Genomic DNA, 23946 nt, shown 5'->3' on the forward strand with positions numbered 1-23946 from the left:
ATTAATTTGTCAATAGACAGACAAACAAATACAGAAACACGATCTATGGTTTTATGAAAGTATACGGTTTCCGTGAGAACTAGTATAATGCAGAACACTTTAATAGAAATCTTTATCTAAAGATGGTAATTTTGATACAAACCATAATAACATACAAGTAAACAAAAATAAATCAAATGCTTAAAAAAAAACAATTCAATCGACGTGAAAAAAACCGTGACCATTTATTAACAAACAAACATGTGACAGTAAAACGACATGCAGGTGCAGAGTTTCTCCAGAGGGTGTCAGTGTTTGTCAAAGATGAAAGTAGCAGAAGCTCAGATCATCAGAGAAGAGACTGTGAACGTCCAGTTTGGTCACTCCTCGTCATTCTTCTTCCACACACTCCACCTTCACCAAACACACATCTGCGACAGAGAAGGGTTCCGTTAACCTCGCGAGGAAAGGTTAGAAGACATTAGAAAAACCATATGTCATGAGTGATGAATCAAACATATTGGCTGATGATGGGATGACAGAGTGTTTACGCATTGAAAGAATTTTGACACCCGACTCTCTAATGAGCGATAACAGATGGAAGAACACTTCAGTCCAAGAAAATACATGAAACCATGTTTAAAAAACAACAACGACTGATTTATCCGGATAGAGTATTATGGTACCAAACAATACTACCTCAGGGTGAACTCTACTCCGTCTTTAAAGCGTCCTGCAGGGCGGAAACAACCGCATCAGGCTCTGGAAACTTCAGTTTACGAGGAGGACCCTTTTTAATTCCGGTCCAAAGTGATGTTTCTGTTGACACGAGACAACATTTAAACGTAAACATGTTACAAACAATAAGATCAAATACTTTTGTTAAGATTATATCTACAAATACAGGAATGTGTCTCAGCATCATGTTGAATGTTTGTTAGTTCTTTACCTTTGTCTCCGTCCATCAGAGTGACCTCGAAACTGTTTCTTCTGGGCTTCTCAGGGTTGAGGACCACGGTGAGTTCAGGGCGAGCAGCGAGGAGGGAAGACTTCACCTCTTCGGCATGACGCCCGTACACTCGTCAGCTCTTGCTGTCAAACAGAAGAAGAAAAAAAGAGCAAAAGAATCATGAGAATTATTTTCCTTATCCAAGAGTAAGGTCAGAAAAAAACATTTATATGAAACTTGAATAGTTTTGTACGTAGGTTCTTTAACGGAAATTAACAATTATTTAAAATATATATGAAAATGAGACTTTGTCGTTTGTCAAGTGAAAAATAAGTTATTTTTCCTATAATTGTTTTGATTGGAATGGTAGATAACTGGAATCATTAAAGTATATCAGTGGCATCGGAACATTAAATGGTTAAATTAAACGTTCAAAAAGTAGAAACTTTAAAAGGTTTTTGCCAGTATTAACCAATTATTTTTAATATATTATTAATAATAAAAGAAAACTATTTTTTTTTTTTTTTTTTTATTCATCGCCTTTTAAGTTCAATACAAAATAGTGATTTATTGGTATATAACATTATTCGGAATTACATTATCAAACTCATTACGTAAAAAAACAATCATTTATTTAATTTAATTATTGAAAAAAGACAAAATCAAAGTTTCAATGCAGAAATGATCAAATCCAATTATTAAAAAACAAAACAAGATTAAATGCATAAAAACATACACAAGGGACCGTGGGTCACCTTGACCCGGTGATGGCACAAGAATCATAAAAAGTTTCATCATTTTAAATGCTAAATTCGAACCTTCAATATTCCGATAGTACTCGCACATGGACCTTCCATAAGTGTTCTGCATTTGAGAATGTGTCCACATCAGATGCAAACAACCCATTTTAAAGTCCTGAATAAAGGAATTAAAAAGATGGGATGGAACCCACCAGTGCTCGATGACAACACGTTGACCCTCTTCTCCAGGCTCCTCTTTTTCTTTTTCATCCTCCTTCTTCTCTTTCACAACAGGTTTTTCTTCGGCCTCTGCTTTACGCTTCGTCCCCCGGCGACCTGAACACAAGCAAAGAAATCTGACTTTCTCTGGACGACATTGACCGTTAGTAGTCAGGAATCCAAGTTTAATCTAATATAATATAATCTTAGACTTGAGGAAGAACATAAAGCTTTAACCATTCAAACATAATCATATTTGAGTCACATTGCAATGAATATTATGTCACAAATACTACATATTGCTGCTTGGTTCAGTTTTTCTTTTGCTTATTTTGTGTGTCATCTTATTTTATTCGTTTATTTTGTATTGACATCAGCAAGAAATCCCATGTTTACACACAATAAAACGTTTCTGATTCTGATAGATAAACACATAAATCATATTTAGACAGAAGTTTATAGTAAGATAAAACATGTTTAAAAGTAGTGCATATGATTTTATGACAGTTGCAAAAACAATACTCAAAATAAGTAGACAAACTAAGGACATTGTACTTTAAACTCAGGCTTTTTAACAATGTTAAGCGGTTTACATATGGAAACAATAAGACATTTTCGTTCTTACAACGCATTTATTCAAGCAGTAAAGGAGAAGCTTTTTAGAAAAACATTGTCAAACACAAGATAGTTTCACTAACCTGTCTTGGGCGCCATCTTTGTTATGAAACTTTCGCGCCTTTGGACCGAACCATTAAATCGTTCTATAAGGGGAGGACGGACTAAACCACTTGATTATACAAAGACATAATTCAGAATTTAAAAAGCTTTTTAAAACGTTAATAAATACCAACATTGTCTATTGTTTGGACCGGTACGGCAATATAGTTCAATTTACATGGTTTATTAACTTTTTTATTTGTCTATAGATCCAGAAAGTAATGCAGTTTTCTTATACTCTGTTCATTTAAAACTATTTTAAATTTAGATATTAATATTGCAAATACATACAGACAAAAATCTGATGTGCGGAAACTCTAGCAACACATTGCATTGTCAATACAATTGCAAAGTAGACACTAAATTTTAGCGACTTCTTGTGATTCTTCCATTATCTTTTCGGCTGAATTACAAGAAAAGAAAGACAAAATATGTCCAAGCATCCGCTTTGAAAGCGGCTGTAGTCGACTGCATCCTCTCATCCTCAGTCATCGTCGGGATGTCATTTTTCATTAAACGGCTGAGGATGTAAGGACCACTGCCATCTAGGGGTCAGAATTTAGATTGTGACGCAAAAATTAAACAAACGATGTGAATATTTGTATGTAAACTGTATATTTAAAAGATATATATATATATTTTATAAACTGTGTATTGGCAAGAATGTGTGATGATACGATATATTGCGATACCGTAGGATCAACAATATATTTATTTTAAAGAAACAACACTTTTTCTGGCTTTTACAACAAAGAAATGAACAAATACTTTATAATTAAACGTGAAATTACTTGTATGACAGTTTTTAAACGTAAAAACGTTGTTTTTAATCCAAAATGAGTCCAAACATCATCTTTAAAAGCTCTGGTGTTTACTTTCTTTTTCACTCATCGCTAACATTTAGACGGTTTTTGTTGTTACTTTGTCTCGGAGGAAATGACGAATGTCACCAACTAGTGGCCGGAGGTTTAATTGCAGCAGGCTTATGAATAAACGCCGTAAATATTAGTGCGTTAATTGTAAAATAAAACGGCGAATGATCGTCTTTTATACACACACTATTGAAATATAAGCCATAAAATAACTTGAAATTAAAAATCAAATGTCATTTCAACGTTCAAAGAAAAAACAATTTGCTTAAGAATGTATTCATGACTCAGTTAATGGTTTATTGAAACTCTAGCTAGTGGCAGATAAACCCCCTGAGTTAAGATCTTACATTAGTCTCACAACAAACCCTCCAGTTAAGTTAAACAACTGTTGCTTCCGCCAACAAACGCTCATCAAATCCTCCCACGAGAGGTTCGACGCTGAACCTCAAGACTTCTCGTCCATCGTTTGTTCTTCCGCACAAAACGTGTCTTTTCAAACCCGTCTCTCGCCTAAAATAGCCGAACAAAGAGTCTTGTGTCGCCTCGGCGAGGATTTGTTGCGTGTATTCATAGCTTTGAAAACAGGATCCTGCGCTCGAGCCGACAGACGCCGGAGCAGACGCGACCTTCACCTCGTCTTTTCATGTCCATCTGACAAAAGACTTTCAGCTCATTCTTTATCTTTTTCGTGTCTCATTTCAAAAGAGTTTGTGACGCAAACATGCGTGTTCGTACGTGGACGACGTGTTGGGATCGTTCATCGCCGGGAAATGTTGCACTATTTTATCTTGTTGGTTTGTAGTTTGTTGGTTTCGTGTCATAAATCCCGGAAGTCTCCACCTCCAAGGCACTCGTTGTATAAACAAAGCGGTGTGTGATTACAGCTGGCTGGAGGAGGAGTGAAGCCATTATTACGTCATAATAGACTCGTAACCTCCTGTTTGCCCAGATTTCAGAGCTAACTTTATGAACTAATAAGTTCAAAACATGTTCATGATGAGGGACTCGTTGTATAAACAAAGCGGGGCGTGATTACAGCTGGCTGGAGGAGGAGTGAAGCCAATATTACGTCATAATAGACTCTCGTAACCTCTCGTTCGCCCAGATTTCAGAGCCACTTTATAAAGTAATAAGTTCAAAACATGTTCATGATGAGGGACTCGTTGTATAAACAAAGTGGGGTGTGATTACAGCTGGCTGGAGGAGGAGTGAAGCTATTATTACGTCATAATGGACTCCGCTCTCGTAACCTCTAGTTTGCCCAGATTTCAGAGCAACTTTATCAAGTAATAAGTGTAAAACATGGTAATGATGAGGGACTCGTTGTATAAACAAAGCCGGATGTGAGTACAGCTGGCTGGAGGAGGAGTGAAGCCATTATTACGTCATAATGGACTCTCATAACCCCTCGTTCGTCCAGATTTCAGAGCTAAGTTTATAAAGTAACAAGTTCAAAACATGTTCATGATGAGGGACTCGTTGTATAAACAAAGCGGGGTGTGATTACAGCTGGCTGGAGGAGGAGTGAAGCTATTATTACGTCATAATGGACTCCGCTCTCGTAACCTCTCGTTCGCCCAGATTTCAGAGCAACTTTATAAAGTAATAAGTTCAAAACATGTTCATGATGAGGGACTCGTTGTATAAACAAAGCGGGGTGTGATTACAGCTGGCTGGAGGAGGAGTGAAGCTATTATTACGTCATAATGGACTCCGCTCTCGTAACCTCTCGTTCACCCAGATTTCAGAGCAACTTTATAAAGTAATAAGTTCAAAACATGTTCATGATGAGGGACTCGTTGTATAAACAAAGCGGGGTGTGATTACAGCTGGCTGGAGGAGGAGTGAAGCTATTATTACGTCATAATGGACTCCGCTCTCGTAACCTCTCGTTCGCCCAGATTTCAGAGCAACTTTATAAAGTAATAAGTTGAAAACATGGTCATGATGAGGAACTTACTGCATCTTGGAGAAAAACTTCAACATTTCAAACATGTCAAGATTAATAATGTCTGTGTTTGTTCCAACTATCAAACCCTGAGTCTGGTTCTGCTCGAGGTTTCTGCCTTCTAAAAGGACGGTTTTCCTCGCCCCTGCCACGTTGTGATTCACTCAATGTCGAGATGGTTTTTCTACAATATAGTAAGTAAGTAGGTAAGTATAGGAGAGAATATGTGGATGTTCTGTTCTATGGTTGTCTTTGTATCCTTTGTTGTTTTTATTTGACCTATGTTCTTTATCTTTATCTTTAGACTTAGATTGTGTCATCTTGTTCTTTCTCTTTATGTTCTTCTTATTTTATTTTTATTTATTATTTTGTATTGTTTATGAAAAATTGCCGGCTACTGGGAAAAAAGTTGTGTTCAGGAACCATAAGTAGATTCTGATCCACAGACCTCAGAGCCCAAGCTGGGGTGTAAGTCTGGATCAGATCAGTGATGTAAGGAGGAGCCTGACCATGAATAGATCTGAAAGTAAGAACCAGAATTTTAAAGTTGATCCTGAAAGAAACTGGCAGCCAGTGAAGAGTTTTAAGGATCGGAGAAATGTGAGTTCTTCTACTAGAGCGGCTCAGAATTCTCGCTGCAGAGTTTTGTATGAACTGCAGACGAGACAGATCCTTCTTATTAAGACATGAAAACAAACTGTTACAATAGTCCAGACGAGAAGAAACAAACGCATGGATTACAAGCTCCAGATCATGTTGTGACAACATTTTTAGAGATTTTTCTCAGTTGAAGGAAACAGTTTCTGGTCAGTTTTCTTCAGTGTCGAACAAGAGACATGTCTTTATCAAATACAACACCCAGGTTTCTCAGGCTCAGTTTGACAGACTGACCTAAGTCACCCAAGTACTGACTCAACCCTGGAACCTTATCATCAGGAGCAATCACCAGAGTTTCAGTTTTGTCCACATTAAGCTGTAAAGTGTTTTCACTCATTGTTTGATTTCTAGCAAACAATTGACTAAGCTGTTCAGCCTCTGGGGCTCAGTTGGATCAAAAGAGCAGTAGAGCTGGATGTCATCAGCAAAAATGTTTAAAGAAACATCTGGAAATCTCTGAATGATTTTACAGAGGGGAATCAAGTACAGCAAAAACAATAAAGGACCCAGAACAGAACCTTGAGGGACTCCACACATCAGATCTGCCGATTCAGACCTCATTTGATTGGCAGATACACTAAAACTGCGCCCAGAAAGGTAAGATGAGAACCATTCTAACACAGACCCAGACAGTCTTCATCCCTCAGTCTTCTCAGCAGGATCTGGTGATCAACTGTGTCAAAGGCTGAGGACAGATCCAACAGAACCAGAACAGTGAATTTACCAGAGTCACTCAGACACCACCTTCTCCAAGATCTTGGACAAGAAAGGGAGCTTAGAGAAATAGGCCTGAAATTACAATATAGTCTAACTTCAACTGTACAGTGTCTTGAGATAACGTCGTCATGATAAGACACTTTAAATAAAATGGAATTGAATCAAATTCCTTAAAAAATAATATAATTATTATTGTTGAGATCAATAATCTCTGTTCCTTCATTATAGGTCACCATGTCAAGATGAGTATTAAAATATACTTTAACTTGAGCCACAACCATCCCCTGGGGCCACATACGAGGACTTGTTTGGGCCAGATTGGGCCCCCGAGCCTTGAGAAATGCGCTTTATATGCATGACAACAAACATGTTTTTTCTCCTGCTGGTTGTTTCCAGCAACATTCCACCGACTTCAACACCAAACATAAGCTCGTGTAGCTCCGGACGGAGAATGTGTCAAAGTCGATGATATCTGTGAGAGTCAGTTTCCCTGCATGTGAACGACAATGATATTCATCAATTATGAAACTGTGTTGTGTCAGCGTTTCTCTCCAGTACTGTACTGTCTCAGGTTCTACTGGATTGTTGTGTGATATTGTTGTGTACTGTCTCAGGTTCTACTGGATTGTTGTGTGGTATTGTTGTGTACTGTGTCAGGTTCTACTGGATTGTTGTGTGATATTGTTGTGTACTGTCTCAGGTTCTACTGGATTGCTGTGTGATATTGTTGTGTACTGTCTCAGGTTCTACTGGATTGTTGTGTGATATTGTTGTGTATTGTCTCAGGTTCTACTGGATTGTTGTGTGATATTGTTGTGTACTGTCTCAGGTTCTACTGGATTGTTGTGTGATATTGTTGTGTACTGTCTCAGGTTCTACTGGATTGTTGTGTGATATTGTTGTGTACTGTCTCAGGTTCTACTGGATTGTTGTGTGATATTGTTGTGTACTGTCTCAGGTTCTACTGGATTGTTGTGTGATATTGTTGTGTACTGTCTCAGGTTCTACTGGATTGTTGTGTGATATTGTTGTGTACTGTCTCAGGTTCTACTGGATTGTTGTGTGATATTGTTGTGTACTGTCTCAGGTTCTACTGGATTGTTGTGTGGTATTGTTGTGTACTGTCTCAGGTTCTACTCGATTGTTGTGTGGTATTGTTGTATACTGTCTCAGGTTCTACTGGATTGTTGTGTGATATTGTTGTGTACTGTCTCAGGTTCTACTGGATTGTTGTGTGATATTGTTGTGTACTGTCTCAGGTTCTACTGGATTGTTGTGTGGTATTATTGTGTACTGTCTCAGGTTCTACTGGATTGTTGTGTGATATTATTGTGTACTGTCTCAGGTTCTACTGGATTGTTGTGTGATATTGTTGTGTACTGTCTCAGGTTCTACTGGATTGTTGTGTGATATTGTTGTGTACTGTCTCAGGTTCTACTGGATTGTTGTGTGGTATTGTTGTGTACTGTCTCAGGTTCTACTGGATTGTTGTGTGGTATTGTTGTATACTGTCTCAGGTTCTACTGGATTGTTGTGTGATATTGTTGTGTACTGTCTCAGGTTCTACTGGATTGTTGTGTGATATTGTTGTGTACTGTCTCAGGTTCTACTGGATTGTTGTGTGGTATTGTTGTGTACTGTCTCAGGTTCTACTCGATTGTTGTGTGGTATTGTTGTATACTGTCTCAGGTTCTACTGGATTGTTGTGTGATATTGTTGTGTACTGTCTCAGGTTCTACTGGATTGTTGTGTGATATTGTTGTGTACTGTCTCAGGTTCTACTGGATTGTTGTGTGGTATTGTTGTGTACTGTCTCAGGTACTACTGGATTGTTGTGTGATATTGTTGTATACTGTCTCAGGTTCTACTGGATTGTTGTGTGATATTGTTGTGTACTGTCTCAGGTTCTACTGGATTGTTGTGTGATATTGTTGTGTACTGTCTCAGGTTCTACTGGATTGTTGTGTGATATTGTTGTGTACTGTCTCAGGTTCTACTGGATTGTTGTGTGATAGTGTTGTGTAGTGTCTCAGGTTCTACTGGATTGTTGTGTGATATTGTTGTGTACTGTCTCAGGTTCTACTGGATTGTTGTGTGATATTGTTGTGTACTGTCTCAGGTTCTACTGGATTGTTGTGTGATATTGTTGTGTACTGTCTCAGGTTCTACTGGATTGTTGTGTGGTATTGTTGTGTACTGTCTCAGGTTCTACTCGATTGTTGTGTGGTATTGTTGTATACTGTCTCAGGTTCTACTGGATTGTTGTGTGATATTGTTGTGTACTGTCTCAGGTTCTACTGGATTGTTGTGTGATATTGTTGTGTACTGTCTCAGGTTCTACTGGATTGTTGTGTGGTATTATTGTGTACTGTCTCAGGTTCTACTGGATTGTTGTGTGATATTATTGTGTACTGTCTCAGGTTCTACTGGATTGTTGTGTGATATTGTTGTGTACTGTCTCAGGTTCTACTGGATTGTTGTGTGATATTGTTGTGTACTGTCTCAGGTTCTACTGGATTGTTGTGTGGTATTGTTGTGTACTGTCTCAGGTTCTACTGGATTGTTGTGTGGTATTGTTGTATACTGTCTCAGGTTCTACTGGATTGTTGTGTGATATTGTTGTGTACTGTCTCAGGTTCTACTGGATTGTTGTGTGATATTGTTGTGTACTGTCTCAGGTTCTACTGGATTGTTGTGTGGTATTGTTGTGTACTGTCTCAGGTTCTACTCGATTGTTGTGTGGTATTGTTGTATACTGTCTCAGGTTCTACTGGATTGTTGTGTGATATTGTTGTGTACTGTCTCAGGTTCTACTGGATTGTTGTGTGATATTGTTGTGTACTGTCTCAGGTTCTACTGGATTGTTGTGTGGTATTGTTGTGTACTGTCTCAGGTACTACTGGATTGTTGTGTGATATTGTTGTATACTGTCTCAGGTTCTACTGGATTGTTGTGTGATATTGTTGTGTACTGTCTCAGGTTCTACTGGATTGTTGTGTGATATTGTTGTGTACTGTCTCAGGTTCTACTGGATTGTTGTGTGATATTGTTGTGTACTGTCTCAGGTTCTACTGGATTGTTGTGTGATAGTGTTGTGTAGTGTCTCAGGTTCTACTGGATTGTTGTGTGATATTGTTGTGTACTGTCTCAGGTTCTACTGGATTGTTGTGTGATATTGTTGTGTACTGTCTCAGGTTCTACTGGATTGTTGTGTGATATTGTTGTGTACTGTCTCAGGTTCTACTGGATTGTTGTGTGGTATTGTTGTGTACTGTCTCAGGTTCTACTGGATTGTTGTGTGATATTGTTGTGTACTGTCTCAGGTTCTACTGGATTGTTGTGTGATATTGTTGTGTACTGTCTCAGGTTCTACTGGATTGTTGTGTGATATTGTTGTGTACTGTCTCAGGTTCTACTGGATTGTTGTGTGATATTGTTGTGTACTGTCTCAGGTTCTACTGGATTGTTGTGTGATAGTGTTGTGTACTGTCTCAGGTTCTACTGGATTGTTGTGTGATATTGTTGTGTACTGTCTCAGGTTCTACTGGATTGTTGTGTGGTATTATTGTGTACTGTCTCAGGTTCTACTGGATTGTTGTGTGATATTGTTGTGTACTGTCTCAGGTTCTACTGGATTGTTGTGTGATATTGTTGTGTACTGTCTCAGGTTCTACTGGATTGTTGTGTGGTATTGTTGTGTACTGTCTCAGGTTCTACTGGATTGTTGTGTGATATTGTTGTGTACTGTCTCAGGTTCTACTGGATTGTTGTGTGATAGTGTTGTGTACTGTCTCAGGTTCTACTGGATTGTTGTGTGATATTGTTGTGTACTGTCTCAGGTTCTACTGGATTGTTGTGTGATATTGTTGTGTACTGTCTCAGGTTCTACTGGATTGTTGTGTGATATTGTTGTGTACTGTCTCAGGTTCTACTGGATTGTTGTGTGATATTGTTGTGTACTGTCTCAGGTTCTACTGGATTGTTGTGTGATATTATTGTGTACTGTCTCAGGTTCTACTGGATTGTTGTGTGATATTGTTGTGTACTGTCTCAGGTTCTACTGGATTGTTGTGTGATATTGTTGTGTACTGTCTCAGGTTCTACTGGATTGTTGTGTGATATTGTTGTGTACTGTCTCAGGTTCTACTGGATTGTTGTGTGATATTGTTGTGTACTGTCTCAGGTTCTACTGGATTGTTGTGTGATATTGTTGTGTACTGTCTCAGGTTCTACTGGATTGTTGTGTGATATTGTTGTGTACTGTCTCAGGTTCTACTGGATTGTTGTGTGATATTGTTGTGTACTGTCTCAGGTTCTACTGGATTGTTGTGTGATATTGTTGTGTACTGTCTCAGGTTCTACTGGATTGTTGTGTGGTATTGTTGTGTACTGTCTCAGGTTCTACTGGATTGTTGTGTGATATTGTTGTGTACTGTCTCAGGTTCTACTGGATTGTTGTGTGATATTGTTGTGTACTGTCTCAGGTTCTACTGGATTGTTGTGTGATATTATTGTGTGCTGTCTCAGGTTCTACTGGATTGTTGTGTGATATTGTTGTGTACTGTCTCAGGTTCTACTGGATTGTTGTGTGATATTGTTGTGTACTGTCTCAGGTTCTACTGGATTGTTGTGTGATATTGTTGTGTACTGTCTCAGGTTCTACTGGATTGTTGTGTGATATTGTTGTGTACTGTCTCAGGTTCTACTGGATTGTTGTGTGATATTGTTGTGTACTGTCTCAGGTTCTACTGGATTGTTGTGTGGTATTGTTGTGTACTGTCTCAGGTTCTACTGGATTGTTGTGTGATATTGTTGTGTACTGTCTCAGGTTCTACTGGATTGTTGTGTGATATTGTTGTGTACTGTCTCAGGTTCTACTGGATTGTTGTGTGATATTATTGTGTACTGTCTCAGGTTCTACTGGATTGTTGTGTGATATTGTTGTGTACTGTCTCAGGTTCTACTGGATTGTTGTGTGATATTGTTGTGTACTGTCTCAGGTTCTACTGGATTGTTGTGTGGTATTATTGTATACTGTCTCAGGTTCTACTGGATTGTTGTGTGGTATTATTGTATACTGTCTCAGGTTCTACTGGATTGTTGTGTGATATTGTTGTGTACTGTCTCAGGTTCTACTGGATTGTTGTGTGATATTGTTGTGTACTGTCTCAGGTTCTACTGGATTGTTGTGTCGTATTGTTGTGTACTGTCTCAGGTTCTACTGGATTGTTGTGTCGTATTGTTGTGTACTGTCTCAGGTTCTACTGGATTGTTGTGTGATATTGTTGTGTACTGTCTCAGGTTCTACTGGATTGTTGTGTGGTATTGTTGTGTACTGTCTCAGGTTCTACTGGATTGTTGTGTGGTATTGTTGTGTACTGTCTCAGGTTCTACTGGATTGTTGTGTGATATTGTTGTGTACTGTCTCAGGTTCTACTGGATTGTTGTGTGATATTGTTGTGTACTGTCTCAGGTTCTACTGGATTGTTGTGTGATATTGTTGTGTACTGTCTCAGGTTCTACTGGATTGTTGTGTGATATTGTTGTGTACTGTCTCAGGTTCTACTGGATTGTTGTGTGATATTGTTGTGTACTGTCTCAGGTTCTACTGGATTGTTGTGTGATATTGTTGTGTACTGTCTCAGGTTCTACTGGATTGTTGTGTGATATTGTTGTGTACTGTCTCAGGTTCTACTGGATTGTTGTGTGATATTGTTGTGTACTGTCTCAGGTTCTACTGGATTGTTGTGTGGTATTATTGTGTACTGTCTCAGGTTCTACTGGATTGTTGTGTGATATTGTTGTGTACTGTCTCAGGTTCTACTGGATTGTTGTGTGATAGTGTTGTGTACTGTCTCAGGTTCTACTGGATTGTTGTGTGATATTGTTGTGTACTGTCTCAGGTTCTACTGGATTGTTGTGTGGTATTATTGTGTACTGTCTCAGGTTCTACTGGATTGTTGTGTGATATTGTTGTGTACTGTCTCAGGTTCTACTGGATTGTTGTGTGATATTGTTGTGTACTGTCTCAGGTTCTACTGGATTGTTGTGTGGTATTGTTGTGTACTGTCTCAGGTTCTACTGGATTGTTGTGTGATATTGTTGTGTACTGTCTCAGGTTCTACTGGATTGTTGTGTGATAGTGTTGTGTACTGTCTCAGGTTCTACTGGATTGTTGTGTGATATTGTTGTGTACTGTCTCAGGTTCTACTGGATTGTTGTGTGATATTGTTGTGTACTGTCTCAGGTTCTACTGGATTGTTGTGTGATATTGTTGTGTACTGTCTCAGGTTCTACTGGATTGTTGTGTGATATTGTTGTGTACTGTCTCAGGTTCTACTGGATTGTTGTGTGATATTATTGTGTACTGTCTCAGGTTCTACTGGATTGTTGTGTGATATTGTTGTGTACTGTCTCAGGTTCTACTGGATTGTTGTGTGATATTGTTGTGTACTGTCTCAGGTTCTACTGGATTGTTGTGTGATATTGTTGTGTACTGTCTCAGGTTCTACTGGATTGTTGTGTGATATTATTGTGTACTGTCTCAGGTTCTACTGGATTGTTGTGTGATATTGTTGTGTACTGTCTCAGGTTCTACTGGATTGTTGTGTGATATTGTTGTGTACTGTCTCAGGTTCTACTGGATTGTTGTGTGGTATTATTGTATACTGTCTCAGGTTCTACTGGATTGTTGTGTGGTATTATTGTATACTGTCTCAGGTTCTACTGGATTGTTGTGTGATATTGTTGTGTACTGTCTCAGGTTCTACTGGATTGTTGTGTGATATTGTTGTGTACTGTCTCAGGTTCTACTGGATTGTTGTGTCGTATTGTTGTGTACTGTCTCAGGTTCTACTGGATTGTTGTGTGGTATTGTTGTGTACTGTCTCAGGTTCTACTGGATTGTTGTGTGATATTGTTGTGTACTGTCTCAGGTTCTACTGGATTGTTGTGTGGTATTGTTGTGTACTGTCTCAGGTTCTACTGGATTGTTGTGTGGTATTGTTGTGTACTGTCTCAGGTTCTACTGGATTGTTGTGTGATATTGTTGTGTACTGTCTCAGGTTCTACTGGATTGTTGTGTGATATTGTTGTGTACTGTCTCAGGTTCTACTGGATTGTTGTGTGATATTGTTGTGTACTGTCTCAGGTTCTACTGGATTGTTGTGTGATATTGTTGTGTACTGTCTCAGGTTCTACTGGATTGTTGTGTGATATTGTTGTGTACTGTCTCAGGTTCTACTGGATTGTTGTGTGATATTGTTGTGTACTGTCTCAGGTTCTACTGGATTGTTGTGTGATATTGTTGTGTACTGTCTCAGGTTCTACTCGATTGTTGTGTGATATTGTTGTGTACTGTCTCAGGTTCTACTGGATTGTTGTGTGGTATTATTGTGTACTGTCTCAGGTTCTACTGGATTGTTGTGTGATATTGTTGTGTACTGTCTCAGGTTCTACTGGATTGTTGTGTGATAGTGTTGTGTACTGTCTCAGGTTCTACTGGATTGTTGTGTGATATTGTTGTGTACTGTCTCAGGTTCTACTGGATTGTTGTGTGGTATTATTGTGTACTGTCTCAGGTTCTACTGGATTGTTGTGTGATATTGTTGTGTACTGTCTCAGGTTCTACTGGATTGTTGTGTGATATTGTTGTGTACTGTCTCAGGTTCTACTGGATTGTTGTGTGGTATTGTTGTGTACTGTCTCAGGTTCTACTGGATTGTTGTGTGATATTGTTGTGTACTGTCTCAGGTTCTACTGGATTGTTGTGTGATAGTGTTGTGTACTGTCTCAGGTTCTACTGGATTGTTGTGTGATATTGTTGTGTACTGTCTCAGGTTCTACTGGATTGTTGTGTGATATTGTTGTGTACTGTCTCAGGTTCTACTGGATTGTTGTGTGATATTGTTGTGTACTGTCTCAGGTTCTACTGGATTGTTGTGTGATATTGTTGTGTACTGTCTCAGGTTCTACTGGATTGTTGTGTGATATTATTGTGTACTGTCTCAGGTTCTACTGGATTGTTGTGTGATATTGTTGTGTACTGTCTCAGGTTCTACTGGATTGTTGTGTGATATTGTTGTGTACTGTCTCAGGTTCTACTGGATTGTTGTGTGATATTGTTGTGTACTGTCTCAGGTTCTACTGGATTGTTGTGTGATATTGTTGTGTACTGTCTCAGGTTCTACTGGATTGTTGTGTGATATTGTTGTGTACTGTCTCAGGTTCTACTGGATTGTTGTGTGATATTGTTGTGTACTGTCTCAGGTTCTACTGGATTGTTGTGTGATATTGTTGTGTACTGTCTCAGGTTCTACTGGATTGTTGTGTGATATTGTTGTGTACTGTCTCAGGTTCTACTGGATTGTTGTGTGGTATTGTTGTGTACTGTCTCAGGTTCTACTGGATTGTTGTGTGATATTGTTGTGTACTGTCTCAGGTTCTACTGGATTGTTGTGTGATATTGTTGTGTACTGTCTCAGGTTCTACTGGATTGTTGTGTGATATTATTGTGTACTGTCTCAGGTTCTACTGGATTGTTGTGTGATATTGTTGTGTACTGTCTCAGGTTCTACTGGATTGTTGTGTGATATTGTTGTGTACTGTCTCAGGTTCTACTGGATTGTTGTGTGGTATTATTGTATACTGTCTCAGGTTCTACTGGATTGTTGTGTGGTATTATTGTATACTGTCTCAGGTTCTACTGGATTGTTGTGTGATATTGTTGTGTACTGTCTCAGGTTCTACTGGATTGTTGTGTGATATTGTTGTGTACTGTCTCAGGTTCTACTGGATTGTTGTGTCGTATTGTTGTGTACTGTCTCAGGTTCTACTGGATTGTTGTGTCGTATTGTTGTGTACTGTCTCAGGTTCTACTGGATTGTTGTGTGATATTGTTGTGTACTGTCTCAGGTTCTACTGGATTGTTGTGTGGTATTGTTGTGTACTGTCTCAGGTTCTACTGGATTGTTGTGTGGTATTGTTGTGTACTGTCTCAGGTTCTACTGGATTGTTGTGTGATATTGTTGTGTACTGTCTCAGGTTCTACTGGATTGTTGTGTGATATTGTTGTGTACTGTCTCAGGTTCTACTGGATTGTTGTGTGATATTGTTGTGTACTGTCTCAGGTTCTACTGGATTGTTGTGTGATATTGTTGTGTACTGTCTCAGGTTCTACTGGATTGTTGTGTGATATTGTTGTGTACTGTCTCAGGTTCTACTGGATTGTTGTGTGATATTGTTGTGTACTGTCTCAGGTTCTACTGGATTGTTGTGTGATATTGTTGTGTACTGTCTCAGGTTCTACTCGATTGTTGTGTGATATTGTTGTGTACTGTCTCAGGTTCTACTGGATTGTTGTGTGGTATTATTGTGTACTGTCTCAGGTTCTACTGGATTGTTGTGTGATATTGTTGTGTACTGTCTCAGGTTCTACTGGATTGTTGTGTGATATTGTTGTGTACTGTCTCAGGTTCTACTGGATTGTTGTGTGATATTGTTGTGTACTGTCTCAGGTTCTACTGGATTGTTGTGTGATATTGTTGTGTACTGTCTCAGGTTCTACTGGATTGTTGTGTGGTATTGTTGTGTACTGTCTCAGGTTCTACTGGATTGTTGTGTGATATTGTTGTGTACTGTCTCAGGTTTTACTGGATTGTTGTGTGATAGTGTTGTGTACTGTCTCAGGTTCTACTGGATTGTTGTGTGATATTGTTGTGTACTGTCTCAGGTTCTACTGGATTGTTGTGTGGTATTATTGTGTACTGTCTCAGGTTCTACTGGATTGTTGTGTGATATTGTTGTGTACTGTCTCAGGTTCTACTGGATTGTTGTGTGATATTGTTGTGTACTGTCTCAGGTTCTACTGGATTGTTGTGTGGTATTGTTGTGTACTGTCTCAGGTTCTACTGGATTGTTGTGTGATATTGTTGTGTACTGTCTCAGGTTCTACTGGATTGTTGTGTGATAGTGTTGTGTACTGTCTCAGGTTCTACTGGATTGTTGTGTGATATTGTTGTGTACTGTCTCAGGTTCTACTGGATTGTTGTGTGATATTGTTGTGTACTGTCTCAGGTTCTACTGGATTGTTGTGTGATATTGTTGTGTACTGTCTCAGGTTCTACTGGATTGTTGTGTGATATTGTTGTGTACTGTCTCAGGTTCTACTGGATTGTTGTGTGATATTATTGTGTACTGTCTCAGGTTCTACTGGATTGTTGTGTGATATTATTGTGTACTGTCTCAGGTTCTACTGGATTGTTGTGTGATATTGTTGTGTACTGTCTCAGGTTCTACTGGATTGTTGTGTGATATTGTTGTGTACTGTCTCAGGTTCTACTGGATTGTTGTGTGATATTGTTGTGTACTGTCTCAGGTTCTACTGGATTGTTGTGTGATATTGTTGTGTACTGTCTCAGGTTCTACTGGATTGTTGTGTGATATTGTTGTGTACTGTCTCAGGTTCTACTGGATTGTTGTGTGATATTGTTGTGTACTGTCTCAGGTTCTACTGGATTGTTGTGTGATATTGTTGTGTACTGTCTCAGGTTCTACTGGATTGTTGTGTGGTATTGTTGTGTACTGTCTCAGGTTCTACTGGATTGTTGTGTGATATTGTTGTGTACTGTCTCAGGTTCTACTGGATTGTTGTGTGATATTGTTGTGTACTGTCTCAGGTTCTACTGGATTGTTGTGTGATATTATTGTGTACTGTCTCAGGTTCTACTGGATTGTTGTGTGATATTGTTGTGTACTGTCTCAGGTTCTACTGGATTGTTGTGTGATATTGTTGTGTACTGTCTCAGGTTCTACTCGATTGTTGTGTGGTATTATTGTATACTGTCTCAGGTTCTACTGGATTGTTGTGTGGTATTATTGTATACTGTCTCAGGTTCTACTGGATTGTTGTGTGATATTGTTGTGTACTGTCTCAGGTTCTACTGGATTGTTGTGTGATATTGTTGTGTACTGTCTCAGGTTCTACTGGATTGTTGTGTCGTATTGTTGTGTACTGTCTCAGGTTCTACTGGATTGTTGTGTCGTATTGTTGTGTACTGTCTCAGGTTCTACTGGATTGTTGTGTGATATTGTTGTGTACTGTCTCAGGTTCTACTGGATTGTTGTGTGGTATTGTTGTGTACTGTCTCAGGTTCTACTGGATTGTTGTGTGGTATTGTTGTGTACTGTCTCAGGTTCTACTGGATTGTTGTGTGATATTGTTGTGTACTGTCTCAGGTTCTACTGGATTGTTGTGTGATATTGTTGTGTACTGTCTCAGGTTCTACTGGATTGTTGTGTGATATTGTTGTGTACTGTCTCAGGTTCTACTGGATTGTTGTGTGATATTGTTGTGTACTGTCTCAGGTTCTACTGGATTGTTGTGTGATATTGTTGTGTACTGTCTCAGGTTCTACTGGATTGTTGTGTGATATTGTTGTGTACTGTCTCAGGTTCTACTGGATTGTTGTGTGATATTGTTGTGTACTGTCTCAGGTTCTACTGGATTGTTGTGTGATATTGTTGTGTACTGTCTCAGGTTCTACTGGATTGTTGTGTGGTATTATTGTGTACTGTCTCAGGTTCTACTGGATTGTTGTGTGATATTGTTGTGTACTGTCTCAGGTTCTACTGGATTGTTGTGTGATATTGTTGTGTACTGTCTCAGGTTCTACTGGATTGTTGTGTGATATTGTTGTGTACTGTCTCAGGTTCTACTGGATTGTTGTGTGATATTGTTGTGTACTGTCTCAGGTTCTACTGGATTGTTGTGTGGTATTGTTGTGTACTGTCTCAGGTTCTACTGGATTGTTGTGTGGTATTGTTGTGTACTGTCTCAGGTTCTACTGGATTGTTGTGTGATATTGTTGTGTACTGTCTCAGGTTCTACTGGATTGTTGTGTGGTATTATTGTGTACTGTCTCAGGTTCTACTGGATTGTTGTGTGATATTGTTGTGTACTGTCTCAGGTTCTACTGGATTGTTGTGTGATATTGTTGTGTACTGTCTCAGGTTCTACTGGATTGTTGTGTGATATTGTTGTGTACTGTCTCAGGTTCTACTGGATTGTTGTGTGATATTGTTGTGTACTGTCTCAGGTTCTACTGGATTGTTGTGTGGTATTGTTGTGTACTGTCTCAGGTTCTACTGGATTGTTGTGTGGTATTGTTATGTACTGTCTCAGGTTCTACTGGATTGTTGTGTGATATTGTTGTGTACTGTCTCAGGTTCTACTGGATTGTTGTGTGATATTGTTGTGTACTGTCTCAGGTTCTACTGGATTGTTGTGTGATATTGTTGTGTACTGTCTCAGGTTCTACTGGATTGTTGTGTGGTATTGTTGTGTACTGTCTCAGGTTCTACTGGATTGTTGTGTGATATTGTTGTGTACTGTCTCAGGTTCTACTGGATTGTTGTGTGGTATTATTGTGTACTGTCTCAGGTTCTACTGGATTGTTGTGTGGTATTGTTGCGTACTGTCTCAGGTTCTACTGGATTGTTGTGTGATATTGTTGTGTACTGTCTCAGGTTCTACTGGATTGTTGTGTGATATTGTTGTGTACTGTCTCAGGTTCTACTGGATTGTTGTGTGGTATTATTGTGTACTGTCTCAGGTTCTACTGGATTGTTGTGTGATATTGTTGTGTACTGTCTCAGGTTCTACTGGATTGTTGTGTGATATTGTTGTGTACTGTCTCAGGTTCTACTGGATTGTTGTGTGATATTGTTGTGTACTGTCTCAGGTTCTACTGGATTGTTGTGTGATATTGTTGTGTACTGTCTCAGATTCTACCGGATTGTTGTGTGATATTGTTGTGTACTGTCTCAGGTTCTACTGGATTGTTGTGTGATATTGTTGTGTACTGTCTCAGGTTCTACCGGATTGTTGTGTGATATTGTTGTGTACTGTCTCAGGTTCTACTGGATTGTTGTGTGATATTGTTGTGTACTGTCTCAGGTTCTACTGGATTGTTGTGTGATATTGTTGTGTACTGTCTCAGGTTCTACTGGATTGTTGTGTGATATTGTTGTGTACTGTCTCAGGTTCTACTGGATTGTTGTGTGATATTGTTGTGTACTGTCTCAGGTTCTACTGGATTGTTGTGTGATATTGTTGTGTACTGTCTCAGTTTCTACTGGATTGTTGTGTGGTATTATTGTGTACTGTCTCAGGTTCTACTGGATTGTTGTGTGGTATTATTGTGTACTGTCTCAGGTTCTACTGGATTGTTGTGTGATATTGTTGTGTACTGTCTCAGGTTCTACTGGATTGTTGTGTGATATTGTTGTGTACTGTCTCAGGTTCTACTGGATTGTTGTGTGGTATTATTGTGTACTGTCTCAGGTTCTACTGGATTGTTGTGTGGTATTATTGTGTACTGTCTCAGGTTCTACTGGATTGTTGTGTGATATTGTTGTGTACTGTCTCAGGTTCTACTGGATTGTTGTGTGATATTGTTGTGTACTGTCTCAGGTTCTACTGGATTGTTGTGTGATATTATTGTGTACTGTCTCAGGTTCTACTGGATTGTTGTGTGATATTGTTGTGTACTGTCTCAGGTTCTACTGGATTGTTGTGTGGTATTATTGTGTACTGTCTCAGGTTCTACTGGATTGTTGTGTGATATTGTTGTGTACTGTCTCAGGTTCTACTGGATTGTTGTGTGATATTGTTGTGTACTGTCTCAGGTTCTACTGGATTGTTGTGTGATATTATTGTGTACTGTCTCAGGTTCTACTGGATTGTTGTGTGATATTGTTGTGTACTGTCTCACGTTCTACTGGATTGTTGTGTGATATTGTTGTGTACTGTCTCAGGTTCTACTGGATTGTTGTGTGATATTGTTGTGTACTGTCTCAGGTTCTACTGGATTGTTGTGTGATATTGTTGTGTACTGTCTCAGGTTCTACTGGATTGTTGTGTGATATTGTTGTGTACTGTCTCAGGTTCTACTGGATTGTTGTGTGATATTGTTGTGTACTGTCTCAGGTTCTACTGGATTGTTGTGTGATATTGTTGTGTACTGTCTCAGGTTCTACTGGATTGTTGTGTGATATTGTTGTGTACTGTCTCAGGTTCTACTAAGAGAACTGTAGGCATGGATCGTACCTGGTATTCAATGATTAGTTACTTCAATTGATGATGATCAAAAAAAATTCTATCCTGAAACCATTTGTTATTATTGAATAATCAATGAAAAAACTGAAGCAAGAAAGTTTAATTAATAAATTTCATTTTATTTACCTACTGGAATAATTTTAAAATTGAATTATCAAAAGAAACATTTAACCTTTGATATACTAAAACATACAAAAAATAAAAAAATAAAAAAAGAATCATTTAAAAGTAAGATCAAAGTTTTTCAATATTCTGATGACAACGACATACTTTCATCATTACAGATGTCAACAAGTAAACACAGAGATTTAAACTGAGGTCGAAAACTTGATGGAAGTGTTTGTTGAAGGAGAACAAACACAGAGTTAGTTACATTGAAATCAAAATAAATTACAATCCGGCTCCCACTTCCTGTTGAAGAATATGCTTTTTGCCAGGCCTTGATGGAGTTATTTCAGTTTCATTATGATATCTTATGGTTGAAGTAATGGATTTACTAATTTCTAAATTAAAAGGTTGAATTATGTTATTTTTTTTTTAATTAAAAGGTTGAATTATGTTATTTTTTTTAAATTAAAAGGTTAAATTATGTTATTTTTTTAAATTGAAAGTTTTCAAATAAAAAATTCCAATTATTAATTAAATAAATACATTTTAAATTTGTAGCCTATTCAATTCAGCCTGGAAATGTTACAGCGAATCTTGGAACTATTTTACTAACATTTTCTTTTATTTTTAAATTGTTTTAATTACAATATAAAACCCAATGGAAAAAATAAATAAATTGAAAATGTTGAAATTTTCAATTATTTAAGAATAATATATATATAATATATATAATATAAATTCATTCAAAAAATAATAGTTTATAGCTAAATTCAAACATTTAATATTTTGATGACACTGATTTGTGATGAACTTTGACACCCCCTGTGTAAAAAACAAGATCCCTCTTGTTATCTCTGCGTCAAGGTGACCCGAAGGCCCCTAAACAAATGTTCTTTTGGTATCCCTTGTGTTGTCTCTGGGTCAAGGTCACCCGAAGGCCCCTAAACAAATGTGTTTGTGGTATCCCCTGTGTTGTCTTTGGTCAAGGTGACCTGAACGTCTGAAAACAAATGTGTTTGTCGTATCCCTTGTGTTGTCTTTGGGTCAAGGTGACCCAAAGCCTAAAAAAACATGTTTGAGGTATCCCTTGTGTCGTCTCTGGGTCACGGTGATCAGAAGGACTGAAAACAAATGTGTTTGTGTTATCCCTTGTGTTTCTATGGGTCAAGGTGACTCGGAGGCCCCAAAATAAATGTGTTTGAGGTATCCCTTGTGTCGTCTCTGGGTCAAGGTGACCCGAACGTCCGAAAACAGATGTGTTTGTCGCATCCCTTGTGTTGTCTCTGGATCAAGGTGATCAGAAGGACTGAAAACAAATGTGTTTATGGTATCCCTTGTGTTTTCTATGGGTGAAGGTGACCCGAAGGCCCCAAAATAAATGTTTTTGAGGTATCCCTTGTGTCGTCAAACAAATGTGTTTGCCACAAAACAAATTGCTTCCTTCTTGTGATGAACTTCGACCCCCCCCCCCCCATGTGACAGGATGTAAAAACAAGAATCAAGTTTTCTTCTCAAAGTCCGACACAGTTGTGTCTCATTAGCGTCGTCAGAACCGAGCAGAAGGAAGCGCGAGCGTCACTGTTGCCCATTAATGGAGACGCCAACTCCACCATCTTCGGCCAGGAAATAAGCAGCGAGCGTGGGAGAGATGGTGACAGGCGGAGGGAGATGGGTTGACGGAGAAGTTGGGGTCCAAACAAAGACAAGCTGTCAGAGATAGATTGATGGGAGGAGGACAATGATGAGGAGGAAGAAGAAGGACGTGTGAGCTCAGCCAGTGACGACTTCAGACTCTAGCGTCACTAATGGCTTCCAGTAGTTGTTGTTGCTTCGGATCAAACGCGGCTCATGAACCGACATCAACACAAACGCCTACATCGGGAGGAGGAGAAAAAAAAAAAGGGGGGGAAAAGCCATCATCTGGTCACGACTTCACAACGTCTGAAATAGATGGAGGTGTGGAGGAGCGTCAGTCCAGTGGAAACACGTGTCGAATACATCTTGTTGAAGAAACAAGGACAGTGTTCCACGTAAAATGAATATAAACAATTAATCAAAACACATTTAACTCAATCAATTCATATTATTAGTATTATTTGATCAGAAAAAAAAATGTCCTGATCAAAATATGTGTTTATGGTTTCCCTTGTGTTGTCTCTGGGTCAAGGTGACCCCAAGGTCTGAAAACAAATGTGTTTTAGGTATCCCTTGTGTTGTCTCTGGGTCAAGGTGACCCCAAGGTCTGAAAACAAATGTGTTTTAGGTATCCCTTGTGTTGTCTCTGGGTCAAGGTGACCCCAAGGTCTGAAAACAAATGTGTTTTAGGTATCCCTTGTGTTGTCTCTGGGTCAAGGTGACCCTAAGGTCTGAAAAAAATGTGTTAGAGGTATCCCTTGTGTTGTCTCTGGGTCAAGGTGACCCTAAGGTCTGAAAAAAATGTGTTAGAGGTATCCCTTGTGTTGTCTCCAGGTCAAGGTGACCCCAAGGTCTGAAAAAAAATGTGTTAGAGGTATCCCTTGTGTTGTCTGTGGGTCAAGGTGACCCCAAGGTCTGAAAAAAATGTGTTAGAGGTATCCCTTGTGTTGTCTCTGGGTCAAGGTGACCCCAAGGTCTGAAAAAAAATGTGTTAGAGGTATCCCTTGTGTTGTCTCTGGGTCAAGGTGACCCTAAGGTCTGAAAAAAATGTGTTAGAGGTATCCCTTGTGTTGTCTCTGGGTCAAGGTGACCCTAAGGTCTGAAAAAAAATGTGTTAGAGGTATCCCTTGTGTTGTCTCTGGGTCAAGGTGACCCTAAGGTCTGAAAAAAATGTGTTAGAGGTATCCCTTGTTGTGTCTCTGGGTCAAGGTGACCCCAAGGTCTGAAAACAAATGTGTTTTAGGTATCCCTTGTGTTGTCTCTGGGTCAAGGTGACCCTAAGGTCTGAA

At 38.9% G+C, this 23946-nt stretch overlaps 1 protein-coding gene across 1 annotated transcript; it reads right to left on the minus strand.

Moving 5' to 3' along the window:
- Nucleotides 1–83: 83 nt before the first annotated feature.
- Nucleotides 84–2609, minus strand: selenoh (selenoprotein H). Its single transcript, XM_087799327.1, has 5 exons — nucleotides 2586–2609; nucleotides 1881–2004; nucleotides 929–1071; nucleotides 679–798; nucleotides 84–410 (listed from the first exon to the last, which is right to left on the minus strand). The coding sequence occupies exons 1-4, from the start codon at nucleotides 2599–2601 to the stop codon at nucleotides 692–694; spliced, it is 390 nt and encodes a 129-aa protein (XP_087655453.1). The 5' UTR covers nucleotides 2602–2609; the 3' UTR covers nucleotides 84–410; nucleotides 679–691.
- Between the last annotated feature and the right edge of the window lie 21337 nt (nucleotides 2610–23946).

The sequence above is a fragment of the Callionymus lyra genome, chromosome 9, assembly GCF_982586985.1.
Source record: "Callionymus lyra chromosome 9, fCalLyr1.hap1.1, whole genome shotgun sequence".
Taxonomy (NCBI): Eukaryota; Metazoa; Chordata; class Actinopteri; order Syngnathiformes; family Callionymidae; genus Callionymus; species Callionymus lyra.